This window comes from Canis lupus, chromosome 4 (assembly GCF_003254725.2).
Source record: "Canis lupus dingo isolate Sandy chromosome 4, ASM325472v2, whole genome shotgun sequence".
Taxonomy (NCBI): Eukaryota; Metazoa; Chordata; class Mammalia; order Carnivora; family Canidae; genus Canis; species Canis lupus.
The window spans coordinates 6,593,791-6,613,113 of record NC_064246.1 but is presented as its reverse complement, the minus strand read 5'-3'; the positions used below and the strand labels follow the sequence as shown (position 1 = coordinate 6,613,113).

The 19,323-nt window shown below is 41.8% G+C and overlaps 1 protein-coding gene across 2 annotated transcripts in view; it reads right to left on the bottom strand.

Moving 5' to 3' along the window:
* The window catches only part of PCNX2 (pecanex 2), a 288,030-nt gene that overhangs the window by 155,516 nt on the left and 113,191 nt on the right, over positions 1–19,323 (bottom strand). For both annotated transcript variants that reach the window (XM_025448568.3, XM_025448569.3), the window contains 2 exons: positions 3,150–3,259; positions 1,495–1,591 (listed from right to left, as the gene is read on the bottom strand). In XM_025448568.3, the coding sequence (XP_025304353.3) occupies positions 1,495–1,591; positions 3,150–3,259 (207 nt within the window). The remainder of the gene's footprint in view (positions 1–1,494; positions 1,592–3,149; positions 3,260–19,323) is intronic.

Sequence of the window (19,323 nt, the reverse complement as noted above, 5' to 3'; positions counted from 1 at the left end):
TAGCAACATCTGCCAAGCAAATTTCTTGCCGGGTTTCATCATTATTCGCATGTTATTTTCAATGCAATAAATCAGAAAGCATCTTCATCGTTCATGAAATCTAGGAACATTTGGGAAGAACGGTCTTTCTCAGATGTCCATGGGAAAACTTTTAGGTTAACATCAGGCCATTCCCTGGCTCTTAGAGAAACTGACCTGGGAATGTCAGCTTGACCTCGTGAGTCTCCTTGGCATCAACTTTAGAGATCAGGTTGTTAATGCCATGTTTCAGTGTCAAATGTTTTCCTCCCGTTTTAGCCGACCATACCTCAGCCCCACCGTTTCACCTCCTGCCCTGCTTGCAAACACACCTCTACTTTGAAAATTCATAAACCATGCCCTTATTCAAAGAAACCGTGCTTTGGTTCCTTTGTGGTGGCAAAAAAGCGTAGAAGTTTCAACTTTGCCTGCAGCCACGCTCAAAGGCACCGGGGGCTGAGGACGAATTTTTTTAAATGTTATCATGTTGACTGAGTCTCTCACATTGTCTTGAAATTGCAGACAGCAGTTTAACTCCCCTAAATTCAATGGAATAGACTATGCATCAGGTGTGAGCACTGTGGAGGCCAAGCCAAACAAGACCTGGGCTCCTGGCTGGAGGAGCTTGCAATCACTGAGTCATTGACTGCTTTTCTGTCAATTTGTCATTCTAAAAAAACAAGGAAAAGCATGACTTTGAGACAGCAGGCCGCTCCAAGCTCAACACTCAAAGGAATGGGAGATTATATAATCAAGGAACATGGCTTTTGAAAGTCGTAATGTTTGGCAGTTGATACCAAAGAGGCTACACCTGCTCCAAGAATGTTTGGAACCACACCACACCATTTTCCTGCTGAACTAAGAAAGGGTCTCCTTCTCTAACAGTTTTTGTATTCTGTTCTTTCCTCTTTCTTTTACTCTTTTCTTTTCCCTTCATGTGCTCCAACGAACATAGTTGCTCCCTTCTCCAACATCACTGCCAAGGGCTCTTAACAAAGGCTGTGCAAATGTCAGCCTTGAATGTGGGCAGAGTAAGCTGAGCTCAGCACGAGGGTGAGGCCATAAGGGGTGGAGAGGGCTGCCTGGAGCGCTTCCGGGACTAGCCTGGCCCAAGGTTTATTGCAGAAGCTTTTACTTGTGTACAGCTGGCCTGCTGCATGGTGCCAGCAGGGGGCGGAATTGACTGAACTTGTTTCATTTGAAGATCCAAGCAACTGTTGTCAGCTGAGGACCACAAGACTGCCTGTGACATGTACAGCAATCTGCCTTCAAAAGGCTCTAGTGGGTTCACACACCCACCAGACAGCTCAACAGTCCACGTGTCAGCTGTAGACCAAGACAAGGCACCTGTTTCTGCACTGGTGACCCTCATTCCCAGCTAGCCAGAGCCCCACTGAGGACCTGAGCTTTGCCAGCAAGTTCCACACCATGTTAAGCAAAAACCCTTCCGTACATTATATCATACAAATATCTCACCACTGAATCTTTCATCTTCTTGGGGAGAGGGTCTGCGGCCAGCTCTTCCAGGTTTTGTTGTAAAAATTTAGGAAGCAATCTACAATGAATAAAGGATCTGAAAAGAAATAAACACACAGGTTTTACTTTTTAAAATATGTGCATACTGGGGTGCCTGGGTGTTTCAGTTGGTTAAATGCCTGCCTTCAGCTCAGGTCATGATCCTGGGGTCTTAGGATGGAATCCCACATTGGGCTCCCTGCTCAGTGAGGAGTCTGCTCCTCCTCTCTCTTTCTCACTCACTGTGTCTCTCAAATAAATAAATATATCTTTTTTAAAAATGCACATATTACAATGCTTAAGGTAAACTGCCTCACCTGACACCTCACACTCTCAAATGACAAAAGCAAGGCCTCTCTAATTAATTCATAATAAAGGAAAAGAGGTACATATTCAAGTCATCACAAATACACTGCTTTGGTTTTCAGATTCCCTCTTAGTTCAAGGATTCAAGTACCTGGAAAGGTACAGTCTCCTAGTTCAAGGAGTCAAGTACCTCAAGAGGTACTGGCACCCAGACAGCCATGGCTGAGCTCTCCAAGACTCTATTTTGATCAGCCCACCAGGGCTTCATCCTCACACAAAAAAAAAATGGCAGCAAAACTCAACACTTCAGCAAAATATTTGACATGAAACCCTGTGCAAATCATGTTTAGCCTTTGCTCACTTCTTGTGCCTTCCATTTTGCTACATGTGGGCAGCCTAAAATGATGGTTTCTCCGGCTTCCAAAGAGGTATAGCTATCTTAAGTCAAAATCTTCTGGTAAGTTCGGAAAAATTACATGAGATGACGGATTATCTGATTACAATCAATTGGTTGATGTTGGAAACTTTGGCGTCCCACAAAGCGCTTCCACTTCCAAAGTGCATATTTATCAATGATCTCAAAGATAAGATTAAAGGTAAGGAATGCCTGGGTGGCTCAGCAGTTGAGCGTCTGCCTCTGGCTCATGGCGTGATCCCCGGGTGCCAGGATCCAGTCCCACATCAGGCTCCCTGCATGGAGCCTGCTTCTTCCTCTGCCTATGTCTCTGTCTCTGCCTCTCTCTGTGTGTCTCTCATGAATAAATAAAATCTTAAAAAAAAAAAAGATTAAAGAGGAGATAGAAAAATATATTTCAAGTGGCTGAAAGTCATTAAATACGTTTTAAATATGGGCGCGTATTTCACTTTGAACCCAGGCAGCACAGCTGTGTTGGGAACAAAAAGCAGCAGAACAAAACGCAAACCTTTCAGAGATGCCCATGGTCTCCTGTCCTCAGGGGAACGGCCCAATGGAGCTGCTCTAATGGACCCACAAAGGACCCTTGCTGAGGTGGGAGTTTGCCTACGTTCACCCAAGGGAGAGTCAAAAGCAGCCCTTGGGAGCTAGCAGTCATCTGTTCCCCACATTGTGCATTTTGCTCCAAAACTTGCTGAGAGCTGAGCCTAGATTTTCATTGGTTTCTCCCGCCCCCGACCCGTCCCGCCCCGGGTCCGCGGTGAGCAGCCAGGGTCCCAGCGCGGGAGCACTGTGCTGCGACCCTCCCGCTCCCCTCCCCCCTCCCCTCCCCTCCCCTCCCCCCTCCCCTCCCCCTCCCCCCTCCCCCCTCCCCCCCCCCCTGCTGCTCACTCACAGGAGCACGGAGGGGTCGCTGCTCTGCCGGCTCAGGTGGTAGGAAAGCGCAACCAAGAGGCCGCAGAAGGCGGAAAACAGCGCCGGGATGTGCTGCGTGCTCCAGGGTTCCTGGGGGAGGACAGCGGATACCGGGTCATTGGGGCCGGTGCAGGCCCCGGGAGGGCCCACAGCCCAGGGAGCGCGGAGGCGGCCCCGCCAGCAGACACGCGGGCACCGGGGTCACGCGCGACCACTCTGACACGGGAAGGGTCCGGGCCGCGACGGGGCAAACTAACTGCACACATTTACTTCCTCTTTTCCGAGAATATTTTTTACTTAATCTATTTTTTACTTAATCCTTTTCTGAAATTCAGTTTAGGATTTATAAGATGAAACATTAAACGTGTTGCCTCTTTTGAATTCATAGTAAAGATAATGATAAGAACGGTACTTCCTAGTGTTTATTTAATCAATGGTTAAAAGGTATAAGACACCTAAGCATGGCATAAGAGATCAACTGGGGGATGAATGAAACTCAGTACAAATTAAAGACAGTCCCTTGAAGAAAGAGAAAAAATGGCTTGAAATGGAAAGAGCCAGAGGCACTTGGGTGGCTCAGTCAGTGAAGCATCTGAGCCCCTGAGCAGCTCAGGTCATGATCTCAGGGTCCTAGGATCGAGCCCCTCACCGGGCTCCCTGTTCAGTGGGGAGTCGGCTTCTCCCTCTCCCTCTGTCCCTCCTCTGTACTTGTGCTCTCTCTCTCTTTCTCCTTCTCTCCCTCTCAAATAAATAAGATCTTAAAAAAAAGAAAAGAGCCAGACACTTCAGGTTTAACACGATAGTACCATAGACGCCAGAGATCAATCCACTGTACTCTGGGTGGAAGAGAAGAATGCAGACAATATGTGTCCCCACTGTGAGCGGTGTGGGGGGCATGGGAAGCCACTCTTATCCACCTGTACCTGGCACACCTTCCAACACACACGTGTGTCATACACACAGAAACCTGCAATACATTCAGCCCTTCAGTGTCCACGGACAGGATCTACTGGTGCCTTCCAAAAGGTAAATCTACTACAGGCCTTCAACACCTCTCAACCTTTTGATCCTTTAACTTACCAAATGTTTCATCAGGGATGGAAGAGTTGCTCATTAGACTTAAAACAAAATATACCAATAGATGAGTCAACTGTGATGGTTTCGTACTTGTGACGGCTAAGATATGCAGGAAAAACAAATGTTACGCTTAGTTGAGGGAGCAGTTTTGTTTTCACAGGCCTCATTTCCCTAGAAATTAAATGCATTTCTTTATCTCGCCCACTATGAGAATCTGGCAGCCTGAGACAGCAGCATCTGGAGGGGAAATGAAGAGAGCAGCCCTGGTGCTGGCTGGGAACCCCACAGCTAAATAGGCTGGAGATGACACTGACCGGTTCCACATATACCCTGCTCGTAAGCAGCCTCCCCCAGGGACACCTGCAAGCCACTCAGACCAACTCCAAGTGTTCCTCTAACTTCCCCAGCGCCCTGAGGGGGCCATGGCAGCCTTCCTGACATCCCTGATTCCCTGCAGATGCCTTCCCGCAATACACACAATTTGCGGGGAATACCTGTCCTCTGCTCCTCTCTGCTGCCTTTGGAGCTTCCTTCCCATGAGGGCAGCACCTCATCACAGCATGGGCTTCGAGCTGGGGAGACCTCAATCTGAACCCCGGTCCTTCCACAGATGAGCTATGTGGCCTTGGCTAAGTCACTCAACACCTTTGAATACTAGGTTACTTTCCTCCTCTTTAGACGAAGAACACAATACTACCCAAGAGTGGCTGCAAGGGTACTCTTCTGTACCCCAGGCCATTTTTTAAAGTTTTTGATACAGGAGGGTCCAGTGCAGCCCCTTCGTGGTGATTGACAGCAGGGCTCTGAGCCAGAAAGCTGGCCATCTGGAGAAATATTTCTTCTCCCTCATCCCCAGTAGGCTGATCCTCACATGTCACCATTACATCCTTCAACACCTGTCCAGTCCTCCCTCCTTGCATTGCATCTCACTAGCTAAGGCCTCCACTATCTCTCTTTCCAGTTCTACTGCTGATAGCTCCATAGCAAGAGGATCAAACACCAGTCCCCCCGGTGCTCCCCATTTTGCAGTCCCCACAATGTGTTTTCCACGTGGCAACAGAACGGTCCTTCTCACCTCAAAAGCACATCAATCGTATTAGTGCCCTTTACTCAGCATTTTCCAGTGATTCCTCATTGCCTACCAAATAAATCTACTCCACAGGAAGCAACAAAGGTCAATTGGGATCTGACCCCAGCCCAACTTTTCAGCCTCATTCCTTGCATTTAGAATATGCACAGCAACAAATCCATAAAGATACACTGCTTCCTCCCTACTGCCTTCACACACAGGGCTCCATCTGTACAAGGGCTCTTGTGCTCTGGCCCTACTCCACTCTCCTCCACCTGGTGAACTCCTATCCATGCTTCAGAACCCAGGATAAGAAGTCTCACCTGCTTGGCACAGCCTCCCCTCCTCCTAGGCAGATTGGAGCCCTTCTCTGTTCCTCAATAACACCTTTAAACACTTGTACTTGAACAAAAGATATGTCACTTCAGTTAGTTGTAGGCATGGGTAGGACTTGCTCTCTCATCTCAGAGCTGTGGACCACAGTTGTGCTTAGGACAGTCTCCAGAGGGGAAAGAGCCCTGAGTCTCTTTCCCCTGTACATGGCACAAATGTTAGCACATCAATATGTCCGTGAGTGAGTGACTACAAGGTCTCAGTTTTCACGGTTACATCAGGCCTTCCTCTATGACCTGTGTGGGAAAGAATTCCCAGCAAGAAAAGGGTGAAAAAATTAAGTAGCTTAAATCAAATGTCGTCCAGGCAGTAAAGTGCCAATGACATAATTAGACTCTCAGAGAAAAGGTTATTCTTTGATCTTAGAACTCATGTTTCCTTGAAATAGCAGCCCCAAGAGCAGAAAACTTATTCTGAAGTTTGAGAGCTTTCTTCTTTCCTAAGAGTACATTCAAGAAACATTTATTGGCTACCTGCTATATGCCAGGCACCAAGGTGCACACTTGTGAGGGGGCGGACTCAGGGACAGGGAGAGGAGGAACATTGCAGTAAGGTATGGCAAGCCACATGATGGTGAGGCAGGAGGCACTAGGCACTCGCAGAGCAGGAAGCAGAGGTACGTCAAGCAAGTGGCTTTTAATTGCACAGAAGAAATGCAGGAGCAGGTGGTCCTTCCTCTCTGGGGCCTTCTGGACAGGCCAAGCTCTCAGCTCTTTGGATGCCTGTGTGCAGATGGAGCTGCCACCCCGCTCCTCCCATATACTCCACTCCCTGCTCTGGCCTCCCACCTAAGGCTTCATATTTGGCTATTACAAAAACAAAGACAAAAAGCTTTCCAGGAAGGAAAAACCTGCAAAATTTTATTCTTTCCATTGATTCCTCTGCCCTTACCTATGCTGTGTATTTAATTCACCATTCTGTGAAGGTAGAGGCCTTCCTTTTACATGCAGCCCACAAATATGCAAATACTGGGGCGGCGGGGGGGGGGGGGGGGGGGGGGGGGGGGGGAGGCGGGGAATCACTCTGAGAAGGATTTAGTAACCTCGACCATGGAAATAACTGTTACTGCAGGGAACAGAGAAAATGCCAAGGGAATAAGCACTGGCCAGAGGTGATTCTAGGCTCATCACTTCCCGGAAAAAATGAGCCTGTGGAAGGTCCTTCCCTTCTCTGTAGTCAGCTTCCTCTGCTGTGAAAGGTAACAATGGCACCTTTCTTGAAGTATTGCTGTCGTGACCCAATGAGATATGAAATTCAGCCCTGCCCACTGCAAAGCAGCACAGGAGTGGAAAAGGAGTACCCGTGATGGATGGTCTTCAGACAACAAATTCAATCCGGACTAAATCTATTTAAACAATCAAGTTTACCTACTTTACCTGCCCAATACCCTTTACCTAACCTTCTCTCTTTTATTCTTGACTTAACTAAATCTCTCCAAGGCAAACAGGAAAGGTTGTTACTGAGGGACCCTTCCTCCTTACCTGCTAAGATAGCATTTGGAAGAAGCCAGTGGATGGTAAAAATATCAAGTCAGAAACAATGGAGGAGGAGGTGAGTGGTGTCCCTGTTCCTTCTACTTCCCAGCATTTGTCTCGGTCTGTGATGACAGATCTGTATAAGTGGCCATTCGATTGACATCTGACTCCTCCACTGGGCCCAGCCCATGGACAACAGGGACTCATCTACCTTACCCCAGTGTATTCTGAAGACCTTGTGCCCCTGGCCCTGAAAGGCATTTAATAAATGTGGATGGAACCAATGTACTGGGTCTGAGCAGCTGTTACTTCCTTACTATATAATGGAGACTCAAGAAGGGGAATGGCATGGATCTTTTTACATATCTATAAGTACACAGGATGTCCATCTTGTGCAGTGCACAGCATCGGCTCAAGCATAAGACACTTCCATCCTAACTCTGCTGTTTTTTCTAAGACACTGGGCAAGCCACAAAGCCTCAGTTGCCCTATCTAAGAGAATTTCATAGTGCACACTCCTTGGGTTGTTATAAATATTGTATATAATACTATATGTCAAGTACTTAGAGTAGCCAGTATATGAAATGCTCAATAAATGTCTGCTGTTACTATAATCTTTACTAAAATACCAACTCAGTCCAATTGGGCTTCTGTAACAAAATATCATAGACTCATAAAGAGCAGAAATGTATTGCTCAGGGTTCTGGAGGCTGGGAAATCCCAGATCAAGGTTCCAGCATATGTGGTGTCTGGCTAAAACCTACTTTCCCTCCAGATCTGGTTCCTTATTGCTGTGTCCTTACACAGTGAAAGGAGTAAGGGAGTTTTTCAGTCTTTTTTTATAAAAGCATTAGTCCCATTCATGAGGACCCCCCAACTCCTAACGCCATCACCCTGAATGCCAATATTTCAACATATGAATCTGTGGGGAACACAGACATTTAGACCATGGCAGATATATAAGAGGTCTAAGAACGGCAGCAAAATCACATTTCCTGAAAACATTTAAGATTGACCTTTAGTCCTTCTCCATGAAAAACAGTGATTTTTGTAGATCCCTTTTATCCTTCTGTTGTTATAGCCCAGACAGAAAGTAGGGAAAGGGGAACTCTTCTCCGAGATAGGAATGGGACCTTACCCAGACATGGTGTTAGTATCCCAAGCTGCACTGTCTGAATGCACAGGTGCCTCTCATTTATTATTTTAAGTCATCCCATTCCATCTGGTGGCAAACATCTGTACTCACTCCTCCATACATGTGATCTCTTTTAAGCATAACTAATGGCTTCAGGCTAAACTGTCAGACCTGAACAAACGGCAGTGTGGCCACAGGACACAAGTAATGAATAGTTCTTTCAACAGTATAAAGTAGAGAGATGCCAGAAGGCCTATGCATTTTGCCCAGAGTAAGGGTAGGATGAAGGATGACAAGGGGTCCATATTCCAAGCACAACTTTGAGTGTTTTCCAGCCCAATCTCAGATCTTCATACAATCAAGTCTTGGAACCTGGGCTGACCTGAACTTTGGCAGATTGTAAAAAGGCAGACCACCTGGATCTTCCTCAGCTCTCTACTGGGAACAGCCTCAACTCCAAGTTCTTAACCTTGTTCATATTTTCAAAAGACACAGATATAAATATAGATAGATTCTTCTCTCACTCTTACTCTCACTCTCACTGTATATATATATAGAGCTACTTGGCTACTTGGATATCAAAATGAGTTCTTTCATATGCAGGGTGTCAAAATTTGCAAAACTATGCTATCTTCAAGAAAAATTATTTTAGCTTCAGAAGAGATCTCATAGCTGAGCAAGACACACCCGTTCAAATTATTGATCAAGTAAGAAGATAGAAAGAAGGGAAAAGACTTACCCAAGGTCTGAAGACCATGATGAAGCCCCTAGCTTAGTGCTGTGTATACTCCACTACCCTAAATGTTTATATAGCTAATTGGACAAAATATGAGCATATCTCACCACCTTCCATAAAAAATGTTAGTACTTTTTGTATGATCATTTGATTAACAGTTCCTGGCTTCATAGGCTGTTTTTATTCATTCCCCCGTTTGACGGTGCTGGACTTCTACTGAGGTAACTGCATGTTCAAGGGCTTGCTGTGACACACAGCAGAGCCAGAGCCCAAAAAAGTAATCTGGGGGAGGAGCTCAGGGTCACCCTCTGGAGGACCAAAAAAGGAGCTGGGATGCAAAAGGAGAAAAGGAATGAATGTGGGGAGTGTGCTCCAAGTCATGAAGAGGCATGACATTTCCAGGGAACTGGTTATGTTGCAGTATGGGTATCGCTCGGTGTCATTCTAAAGGTACAGCTCCTAAAACACAGATGAAGATTATAGAAATAGATAAAAGAATGGGAAGTAGTTAAGCTTGGAGGAGATACATGGTAGGGAAATGACCTTTAGGGTTTATCATCCCATAATTCTCCATGCTGGGAAGAGAGGCAGCTGGGTGCCATCGACTGATGATCAAACAAGAGGGAATATGCTTTGGCATCAGCGGTGGAACTTGAATGTGATGTAAGGACTTCCTGACACTGATGAATATATCAAGTTACAATAAGGGAGATACTAGCATTTCCTTTTTATGCATTAGTTTAAAGCACAGATATTTTCCTTGGAGACCAAAGACTGAAGCATGCCAGGAAGGAAAAAAAAAAGGAAGGAAAGAAGGACGGAAGGAAGGGAGGGCAGCTTACTGAAAGCTTTCCTCATGCTTTTCTTGCATAGAACAGATTACTGCCTAACAGCTCCATTATCTACCATCCATACACATGCATGTGAAGTGCATACACAACTAATAAACAAATTGAGTATAACTAAAAAAAAAAAAAAAAAAAGAAGAAGAAGAAGAAGAAACTATCCAGAATTATTTTATAGAATTAAGATGGAGAGAGCAACAAGATAAACTGCCTTGGTCCCATTTTTTTTTTTATTCCTTTCTCCTTAATCTTCTGATTGCTGTCCAGGCTGCCCCCTTGCTAATCACGACCCTCCTGCTCCTCCCTCCAGGGCCTGTGCTTCTCCCCCTACCCAGTCTCTCAGGCAGCACTGCACTGCCCTGCCCTGTAGAAGACCATTGGTGAGATGGGCAACAGCTTTCCACTGCATTGGGAGCAATCCCAGCCACATTTCTAGAAGGAGTTGAGCTCTTTTTATTTTAATCTTTATTTGGGGGATAAAGAAGGTAATATTGATATTTGAGGAAGAAGAGAACTTTTGAAAGAAAGAGGACCTTTGAAAGGAAACAAAGAAATGCACTGTGTATTTTATCTTAGGATAGTTCAGTTTCATTTCCACAAAGAGAAGCAGAATGGAAGAGGTGAAGTACTAACTCACATTACTAATGGATTTTTGTAAGTAAACTTCTCTATTTTAAACATATATGTATTAGTCTTGAATTTAATATATGTTATTTATACACACAGACACAATCACACATATGTACATGTACACTCTATATACATATGCAGGTATATATATAAAGATTTATATATAAAGATATATAAATAAAATACAAATATATATATGTGTGTGTGTGTGTGAAGATTTTAGAGGGAGATAAGGTTTTAAACAATCTATCACTCACCGATAATGAAGTATATACCATGTGACAGTTTGCTTCAAAATTAACATCCCTAATTGCTTGGAGATATGTCTCAAGGGCACCTGACTTGGGAATGATATGGATAGATGAGTGCTAGCTTCATAAAACTCCCACAGGTTTTGAAATATTTTTATAAGGTAGAAATAAAACTGTCTAATCGTCCTACAATTCTGTGGTGGATTTCCCATGCATTTGGGAATTCTTTTGATGAAATGCATAGGGAAGTTCAGCTTCTCTCTGAAGAGAGTCTTAGTGTCAGCCTTTTTTTTTTCTCGGGAATGTTAGACATCTCTACGATGGAATTTGCAGAGAAGATTGAGTGTTTGATTATGAAATGAATGCAAACAGACCAAATTCTCACTTGGCTAAGTCCTTCATATCAGGTCACATGCTTTCTTTTTTAAGGAAAAATGAATGGATTTTCTTAGCCCCCCATTAAACATGGGGCAGTCCCAAGATCCAGGCTTTCATACATCCTAAAATAAGAATTAGATCATATCACTTTGACTCTGATATAAGTCCTGTTTCTACGTCAGCTTTTGATGAGAATCTTGTTTTGAAGTAGAAGGAACTCTGTGCACCTACTGTTCCAGAAATTCAGGAAGATAAGCTATGTCTCCTAGTCCTTGTACTGTGTGCTCTGTTCATCCTCCCCACATGGTTCACAAGGCACCATGACACCAGCACTTGGGAGCATGCATGCACAGGGCACACTCTGGGCTCCCCCAACACCCAGAGCCAGAAGAAGCCAGGAGAGCCTCCGCTGTTGGCTTGGAAGAAGTGAATAGCCATGTTGTGAACAGCTTCTGGAGAGGGCCACATGTCAACAACCTGACATGTGTTGATGTCCCTCTCAGATCTTGAACACTCTCTGCCTCCTCCAGAGTCCCCCACTGAGTCTAATTCATAGTCGGTAATCACTTTGCATTCAATAAATAAATGAACAATCCTATTAAAATATGACAAATCAGACTTCATGGTTTACTAAGAGTTTTCTTGTTTCATTCTTTTTCATTTTGCTGAAAGACATCACATATTTCTGATTCAAGAAAATATTATAGTTTTAGGAATAGGCATTAAGGAAAAATGAGATCATGAGCTAGCAAGACAGATGCATAGGTGTCATTCATCTAAACTTGCCCATATGAACATAGATAAATATAGATAAATACACATCAGCACATACACACAAATATGTATACTTTTTGAAAAATATCAACATTTACTTTCCTTCTACAGCTTTCTTCTCCGTTACCTGTACTTATTCATTCCAAACATTTGTAGAATTCTTTTATGTAAGAGTGACTTTGCATAGGATATAAAAAGAAGCATATGTAAACCATAGTCTGTGATTTTGAGGAGCTCATGGTCAAGCTAGGAATGCTTAAATGTACACACAAACAGCAAAAACCACAGTAATGGCCCCTATGACTTGACTGGACACTTTACATGTATTATCACATTTAGTTTTTAGTGTACCATATTTAAACAGGAGGAAACAGAGGCTTATATTTTACTAGCTGTTATGGTATCTGTATTTTCCACATAGAACTGATTACATACAGGAGCAATGCATATTGAGTGAACACTAAAAGGACAATACTGTCCACAGGCTTTTGGAAGAGAGAAAAATATACTCCTTCTGACATGGCTGGTCCAAGCACAGGCTTCCATGCCTACTGGGATCACCACAGCTCACACTCCAGGCCTCGCATTTTCTGTTCCACGCATTTGCCCCTCTCTCTATCACTCCAAATTAGACAGTCACTGAATCCTACTAATATTGATTTCACTACATTTCCTGGATTTTACCATTTCATACTCTGTGCCTACTACCAAAACCTGAGTTAAGATTTTCACTCAACAATTGATTTCCATTTTGAACAACTGAACTATCATTATTCTTTCTGTTTTCCCCAAATCAGCGTCAATTGCCACTGTCAACATCAACCAAGCCAAGTTTGAAGGTCATGACAATCCAGTGTTAATTGGGCTTGCAGACCAATTATGCCTTTTTAACTCCCTAGGAAAGGGAGTGTAATAGAAAGCACTAGCTGCCTACCTAATATACATTTATTTCTCCTTTCTTCCCCACCAGTAATAACCTCTTTACCAGTTGTTCAGACAGCTAAAAGACTGGTAATTCTCATTCCCTTGCAGCTAGAAGTGACATGATTCTAACCAAAAAACAATCTGAAGTCCAGTCTAATAAAAGCAAAATAAAACTTAGATTTCATTTTCAAACTTCTTACTATTAACATTATTGTCATTATGCTCATGACCATCATAACCATCCACTAGTTCTGCTAACAATAGCTAGCATCTGTATTAGTTTCCTATTGCAGCATAACAAATGACCACAAACCTAGTGGCTTCAACAACACAAATGTATGACCTCCTGGTCTCCAGGGCTTAAGAGTCTGCACACAGCATGCCTGGATCCTTTGTTCAGGATCTCCCAAGGCTGAAATCACAGTGTTGGCGAGGCTGCATGTGATGCAACCTTACCTCAGACTTGGGGTCTTCTTCCAAGCTCACTAGTGGGTGGCAGTTCCTAGCAGCTATATGATTAATGTCCTCATTCTTGCTGGCTATCTGCTGGAGGCCGCTTTAGCTCAGAGAGGCCATTCTCAGGTTGTTAACATGTGGCCCTCTCAGAAGCTGTTCACAACATGGCTATTCACTTCTGCCAAGTCAACAGGGGAGGCTCTCCTGGCTTCTTCTGGCTCTGACCTCCAGATCTTCTTTTAAGGGACAGGTCTGATTAGATCAGACTAATCCAGATTACCTCCCCTTTGATATAGTCAGCTGATTAGGGGGCCTTACTTATATTGGCAAAAATCTCTCCAACTTTACCAGATAATGTAACTTAATCACATCCCATCACACCTCAGGGTCCTGTCTACCCTCAGGGGCTGGAAATTTTCAAGAATAGGCACACCAGGGGGCAGGAGTCTTAGGGCAATTTTAGAATTCTGCCCACCACACCATGTAATGAGAATCCTTGAGTTAGATACTTTATATACATTATCAATTTAATTTCATTTACTTCTAACAACATTCATCTGAGGTATTTCTAATCCATTTTACAATTGAAAAAACAATGTGAATTAGCCACGTGCCCCTAGGCAAATAACTTAAGCACTCTGCCTCACATTCATGGCTAGAATATAGAAATGCTATTATCTTCCTCATGTATTACATAGAGCTGTAATAAAGGGCAAATGAGAAAACACTTGGGAAATTATTTCAAAAATTAAAGTCTCATAGATCTGCAAGGTATCTTATATGCCTGTGAGTTGTTCTTTGGGCTATAAAATATATTTACACTTCAAATGTGCTAAAGAGGAGGGCACAGAAATAATCCTAAAAAGATACCAGATCCAGGATCTGTGACATGTGAGGTTGAGTGAGTCACTCAATCTCTCTCTGAACCCACATTTTCTCATATTAAATAATAAAATGAAGGGGCTGGGCTAGAGGATATTTAAGGTCCATTTCCAAATTAAAACTATTCTAGGACTCTGAGTTTGTATTACATCTACAATTAGATTTTAAATCCTGAACACAGGGGAAATGTCATTGTTTTAGCTGCAACCTTATAGTACCTAGAAAAAATATGGGAAAACCTCTTTCACAAGCAGTTGTTAATGATGCTAGGAAACATTAAATTATAATAATGTGCCTCAACCTCTGGATCCCCTTACCATCAATAAAATAGAATCTCTTTGTAAGGGGTAATAAAAAAAACAGAAATCATGGTTTATTCAGACATATAGAAAACCCAGCTAATTAACGACTAAGCCATTTCTCCAGGGAGCAAATATTCTGGTTATTTCTGTATATCACTGTCAAATATTTAAGTTGATGAAGAGTCCATTTCTATGTCACTTGCTACCATGTTGGATGATTCAAAGAGAATATGAAATTAAAGAGGGAATCAAATTTTCCCCTAATTAATATTCCAGAAGGCAAAATTAACTCATAATCCCTCAATCTGCTTCTACCAAATGAGAATAATAAAAATTAAGGACATAAATATACATCAAGACCCATAAAATAAATCTATCTCTGGCAAGGCAGGTGACATGCTGAAATTGTTCACAAGGGCTCATCAATTCATCATGGTGTAGCAGAGAAAAAAGGGGGGAAAATCAATTCCAGCAATGCAAAGAGTAAGCATAAAAGGCATAAACAAAAGCATCGTTAAACAGGAAGTGGAACCCCAGCTTTGGGTAAGTGCATTAGGCTGAAGATGGGTGAACTTTTCTTTTTTTCTGAAGGACTCTCTTGCCAATTTGCTAACCACATTCTTTCAATTCACAGCATTTAATAGGTGCTGCATTTTAAAGTGGAGAGTCAATCTGTGACCAGCAGAAAATGCAAGACTTACAAATAAGAAAGGAGAAATGCAAATTGCTCTATTTTTACCAAAAGATGTTTTCAAAATACCGAATAGATAGAACATTGAGGCTCTGTAACAACAGATCTTACTACTTATCGAGACAGTGCTTATTCTATGCTGAGCTTGGGAAGTCAGTACCTCTCTAAGATGAAATAAATCTCTTCAAAGTACCCCAGTTCCACCTGGTAAAAAGCCTGTTTCAACACCTAAGTAAACTCCAGAGCCTTTGAAGTGTTCATTCCCATCACACAGCTAGCAGTGTGCTTTCAAAATGATATCTGTTTACTCTGATCCAAAAGTTACTTAGGCTTATAGCATGCCATAAACAGAATGGAAAACAAATAAACAGAAGTCTCGGCCCAGGATTGTAAGTGAATTTAATCTCTTGGGACAGTTTTGATCACTTAGTACTAGCTGCCTGTAGCACCTTTTGGGCAGCCTGCAGACCTCAGTAAGAACAATGTTGTGGTCACTTAGTAATGTCTGATATGAAGGAGTTAGGAGAAGTTGAACAGATGATAACAAATGAATCACAACTAGGCAAAAAGTCAAAAAAACTTCTGCCTTTTTGAGTGTCAGATTCTTCAGTAGTTTCTGAAACTCTCTAAGAATTTTGCAAGAAAAAGTCATTTAACATCCCAGGAGTGTACGTTACTTTTGATAATATTTGAACTGGTAATAAGGAGCCTTCAGCACTTGTCAAATGAAATGGGTTTTTCAGAACACACAACTTCTCCTTTAGAAATTAATCTAAGTCCCATGAGCTGTTCCTTCACAGAGAGCATCTTAAGGTTGGAAGAATATTCTGACTTCCAGAGATTCAACCATGATTCTATTATCAATGAGTTACTTTTCACTATCAAATGAGCCCTACATGCCCAAAAGCTTGGGGCACGAGACAAAGGTTTGCCATAAGTCAAAGATTTAGAGCAAGTTGATGTGATTTAACAGAGAGAAAGCTAGCATAATTTAGCTGGTGGGGACTCACAAAGTTATGGTTTTGATCTGTACACTCATAGAGTAATTTGGGAAATCAATTGGTGGGATATTTTAATGATTTTGTTTCCATCTCTATTGGGGCCACGAGCTCATCTATGGCACTCAACATCTTAGAGTGGATGACTTTCTATAACTTCCCTTCATGTAGCCACTATTCTGAGGATGCACAACATGCCCACTGTATCAAAAGCATGTATTTTTAGCCTTACATTCAACATTTTCAATAACTTTGATAACTGCCCAGATATCCAATCTTCTCCCTCATTCACCATCAGCAGGTTAATTTCCTTATACTCTGTCCAACTGCCGTGCTCATTCATTTCTAACTCTGATGAAAATGGTTCCCATGCTTGACTGCATACTCTATGGTGGAGTTCTTAGGCCAAAGACAAAATGTTTGAAGGCTGTGCTGAATGACCACCTTCTCAGACTGACTTTCTCTTTTCTGATCATCCACAGCTTGTCATCATCTTTGAACTGACTTCTCCTTTCCTATCTCTATAGGACCTGGCAGAAAGATTTCTAAAGAAATAAATATATGCTGGTTAGCAGTGGTCATGAACTTTTCAGCTCCTACACCTGTTACAGAAAACTTGCACATTCCCATTTCCATCGACAAAAAAAAAAAAAAAAAAAAAAAATTACACACACATCAGATGCTGTTTGCTAATCAGGGTTGCAAAGAAGGGTATAGAAGTATGGGGCCCTGATCAAAATGGCATGAAAAACACAAGGAATCAGCTTTCCCCCTCCCAATGAAATGTCCAATAAAACACTCAAAAAGGGAAAAACATAAATCCGCAGTAGGATCAGTAGAAGGTACCTGTACATAAGCCACAGGCTCTAAGAAGTTATGCGAAACCTCATCTTATAAAGGAGACTGCACTGAAAAAAGGTTTGAAGGTCAACACATGACATCAGCTCCCACTTTCCACTTGAGAGAGAGAGAGAGAGTAGTGTACTGGGGGAAGTAAGCAGGAAAAGATTTGGAATACCCCCTCCTGTTATCACCTAAATCAGAAGTGGGAGAACTGGAATTGAGATCAGCCATGGGGCTGGGAGGCTACCTGACACTTGGACTTGCACATTTGTGGACTGGTAGTATTTGCAGACCTCCACTTTCTTGGAAGCATCAGGTTTTATTTGTCCGGTTCATGGGTGAAGATGTCAGAGTAAAGAGCATATGTCAGAGTAGAGAAGGTTTTCCGCAAGCACATCTACTGCTTGTAATGAAGCTTCCTGAAATAACCACCTAAAACTCCATCAGCAGGACACTTTACCAGGGGAAATCATGTCTGAGCTGGTACTATGTTACTGGAACATGTTTTATTTTGCTTTCTTCTCTTCCTGTATTTTAGACCTGAGGTACTTCTAGAAACATTGTTCAGGAGCCTAAAAATTATCTGGCAGAAATCAGCTCAATTTGTACCTGGCTAATAAGACAGAGGTCACAAAATCTAATGTCCATCCGAGCAGACAGGTGAAATAAATGCAGTATGTGCGTCAGGTGTAAGAAATGATGACATGACAGGGCATGATGAGATCTGTGAGTATGCCACAGTGGTGACTCACTATTCCATTTTAGCAGGGTGTTACCATGCGGGACTGTGAGCCCGGTGTTGTTACAGCTTCAAATTATTTAACTAGGAGAGTTATATTTTTATAGCAAGTGGCCTAATTTTAAATGTTGGTTCTAAATTAATTTTAATACTAAGAGACCAAAAACAAAACAAGTCTGTGCTTAGAATAGAGACAATAGTAGGTTGTCAAAGAAAACCTGTGAGGAAACGGGAAAATGTAAGACAAAAGGCACACTGAAAATGACATATTTTTCTAAAGAAACCACTTAAAAATGCTTTCTGAAACATATTTACTTTAAAAAAAAAGCAAGAATATTTTTTGGAGAGGATCTGACTTAAGAGATTAAAAAGTATATGAACACTTTAAAGGTAAACAAGTAATTATAAAGAACACGAACACCATGTTACAAACTTCAATAAAATTAGGATAATAATAATACTTATCTCACAGGAATGCTGTGTACATTATATAAGTATGTAAAATAATTAGTAGTTTCTAGTTCATAATAACTTCTTAACAAATATTTGTTATTGTTGTTGCTTTAGCCTTGAGAAACTCTAGAAACTGTACCAGATAATAAAGGAAAAATATAAAAAGAGGAAATCATTCTAAAAGGAATAAGAGAAACGAAAGACAAACAAAAATGAAACCCTATGAAAAACTAAAACAACAGGTCATGTAAATAAAATCAATGTCATTAATTAAAAAAAAAAAAAGAGCAGGAAACTTTTCCCATTTGTAAGTTTTCAGTATGAAAAGTGAGAATAGGCACAATGTCCAGAAAACCCAACCAAGGAGAACCAAGTCTAGTAATATTCTATTGCTTTTCTTTGAAACTTAAGAAGATAAGAAATAATTCTTTAAGAATTCAGGAAAAATTCAAGTTGGTCTCATTCTTGTTCCTAAAACAAAATACTGAAGAGTGATTCCTGCACTTCAGATGTAAAAATCCACATGACTATAGCTCTCACTCTGACAACAAGAAAACATCAGGTAATTTATAAAATCTCAACTACAAAATAACTATGATTGATGTACGAAAGGATCTAGGAATTGGTGGACAATATTTATAAATATGAACATAAATATGTACAAAAAGATGAGGAATTACAACCATATATATATAAATTACATGTGGGAATCAAATGAAAATTCTAAGGATAAAAAAGCATGCCATAAGAGATTTTAAGATTCCTTTGCTGATCTTATCATCAGACTAGACACAGTAGAGAAAAGAATTAATGAACTTCCAGCTAGGCCAATAAAAATTATTCAAAAGAGAACCCAAAGAAAAAGAGAGTGGAAAAAAAACATAGCATCCAAAAGATGTGGAACAACATTAAATCATCTAATATATGTATAATTGAAGGTCCAAGAGGAAACAAGAAACAGAATGAGGCAGAAGATAAATTTGAAGAGACAATGGCTGAGGACTTGGAAAAATCAATTAAAAAAAAACCAGATCAAAACAGCTCAGACAACCTAAAGTAAAATTAAAAAATGAACACTATAAACTTAGTCATATCACTGTCAA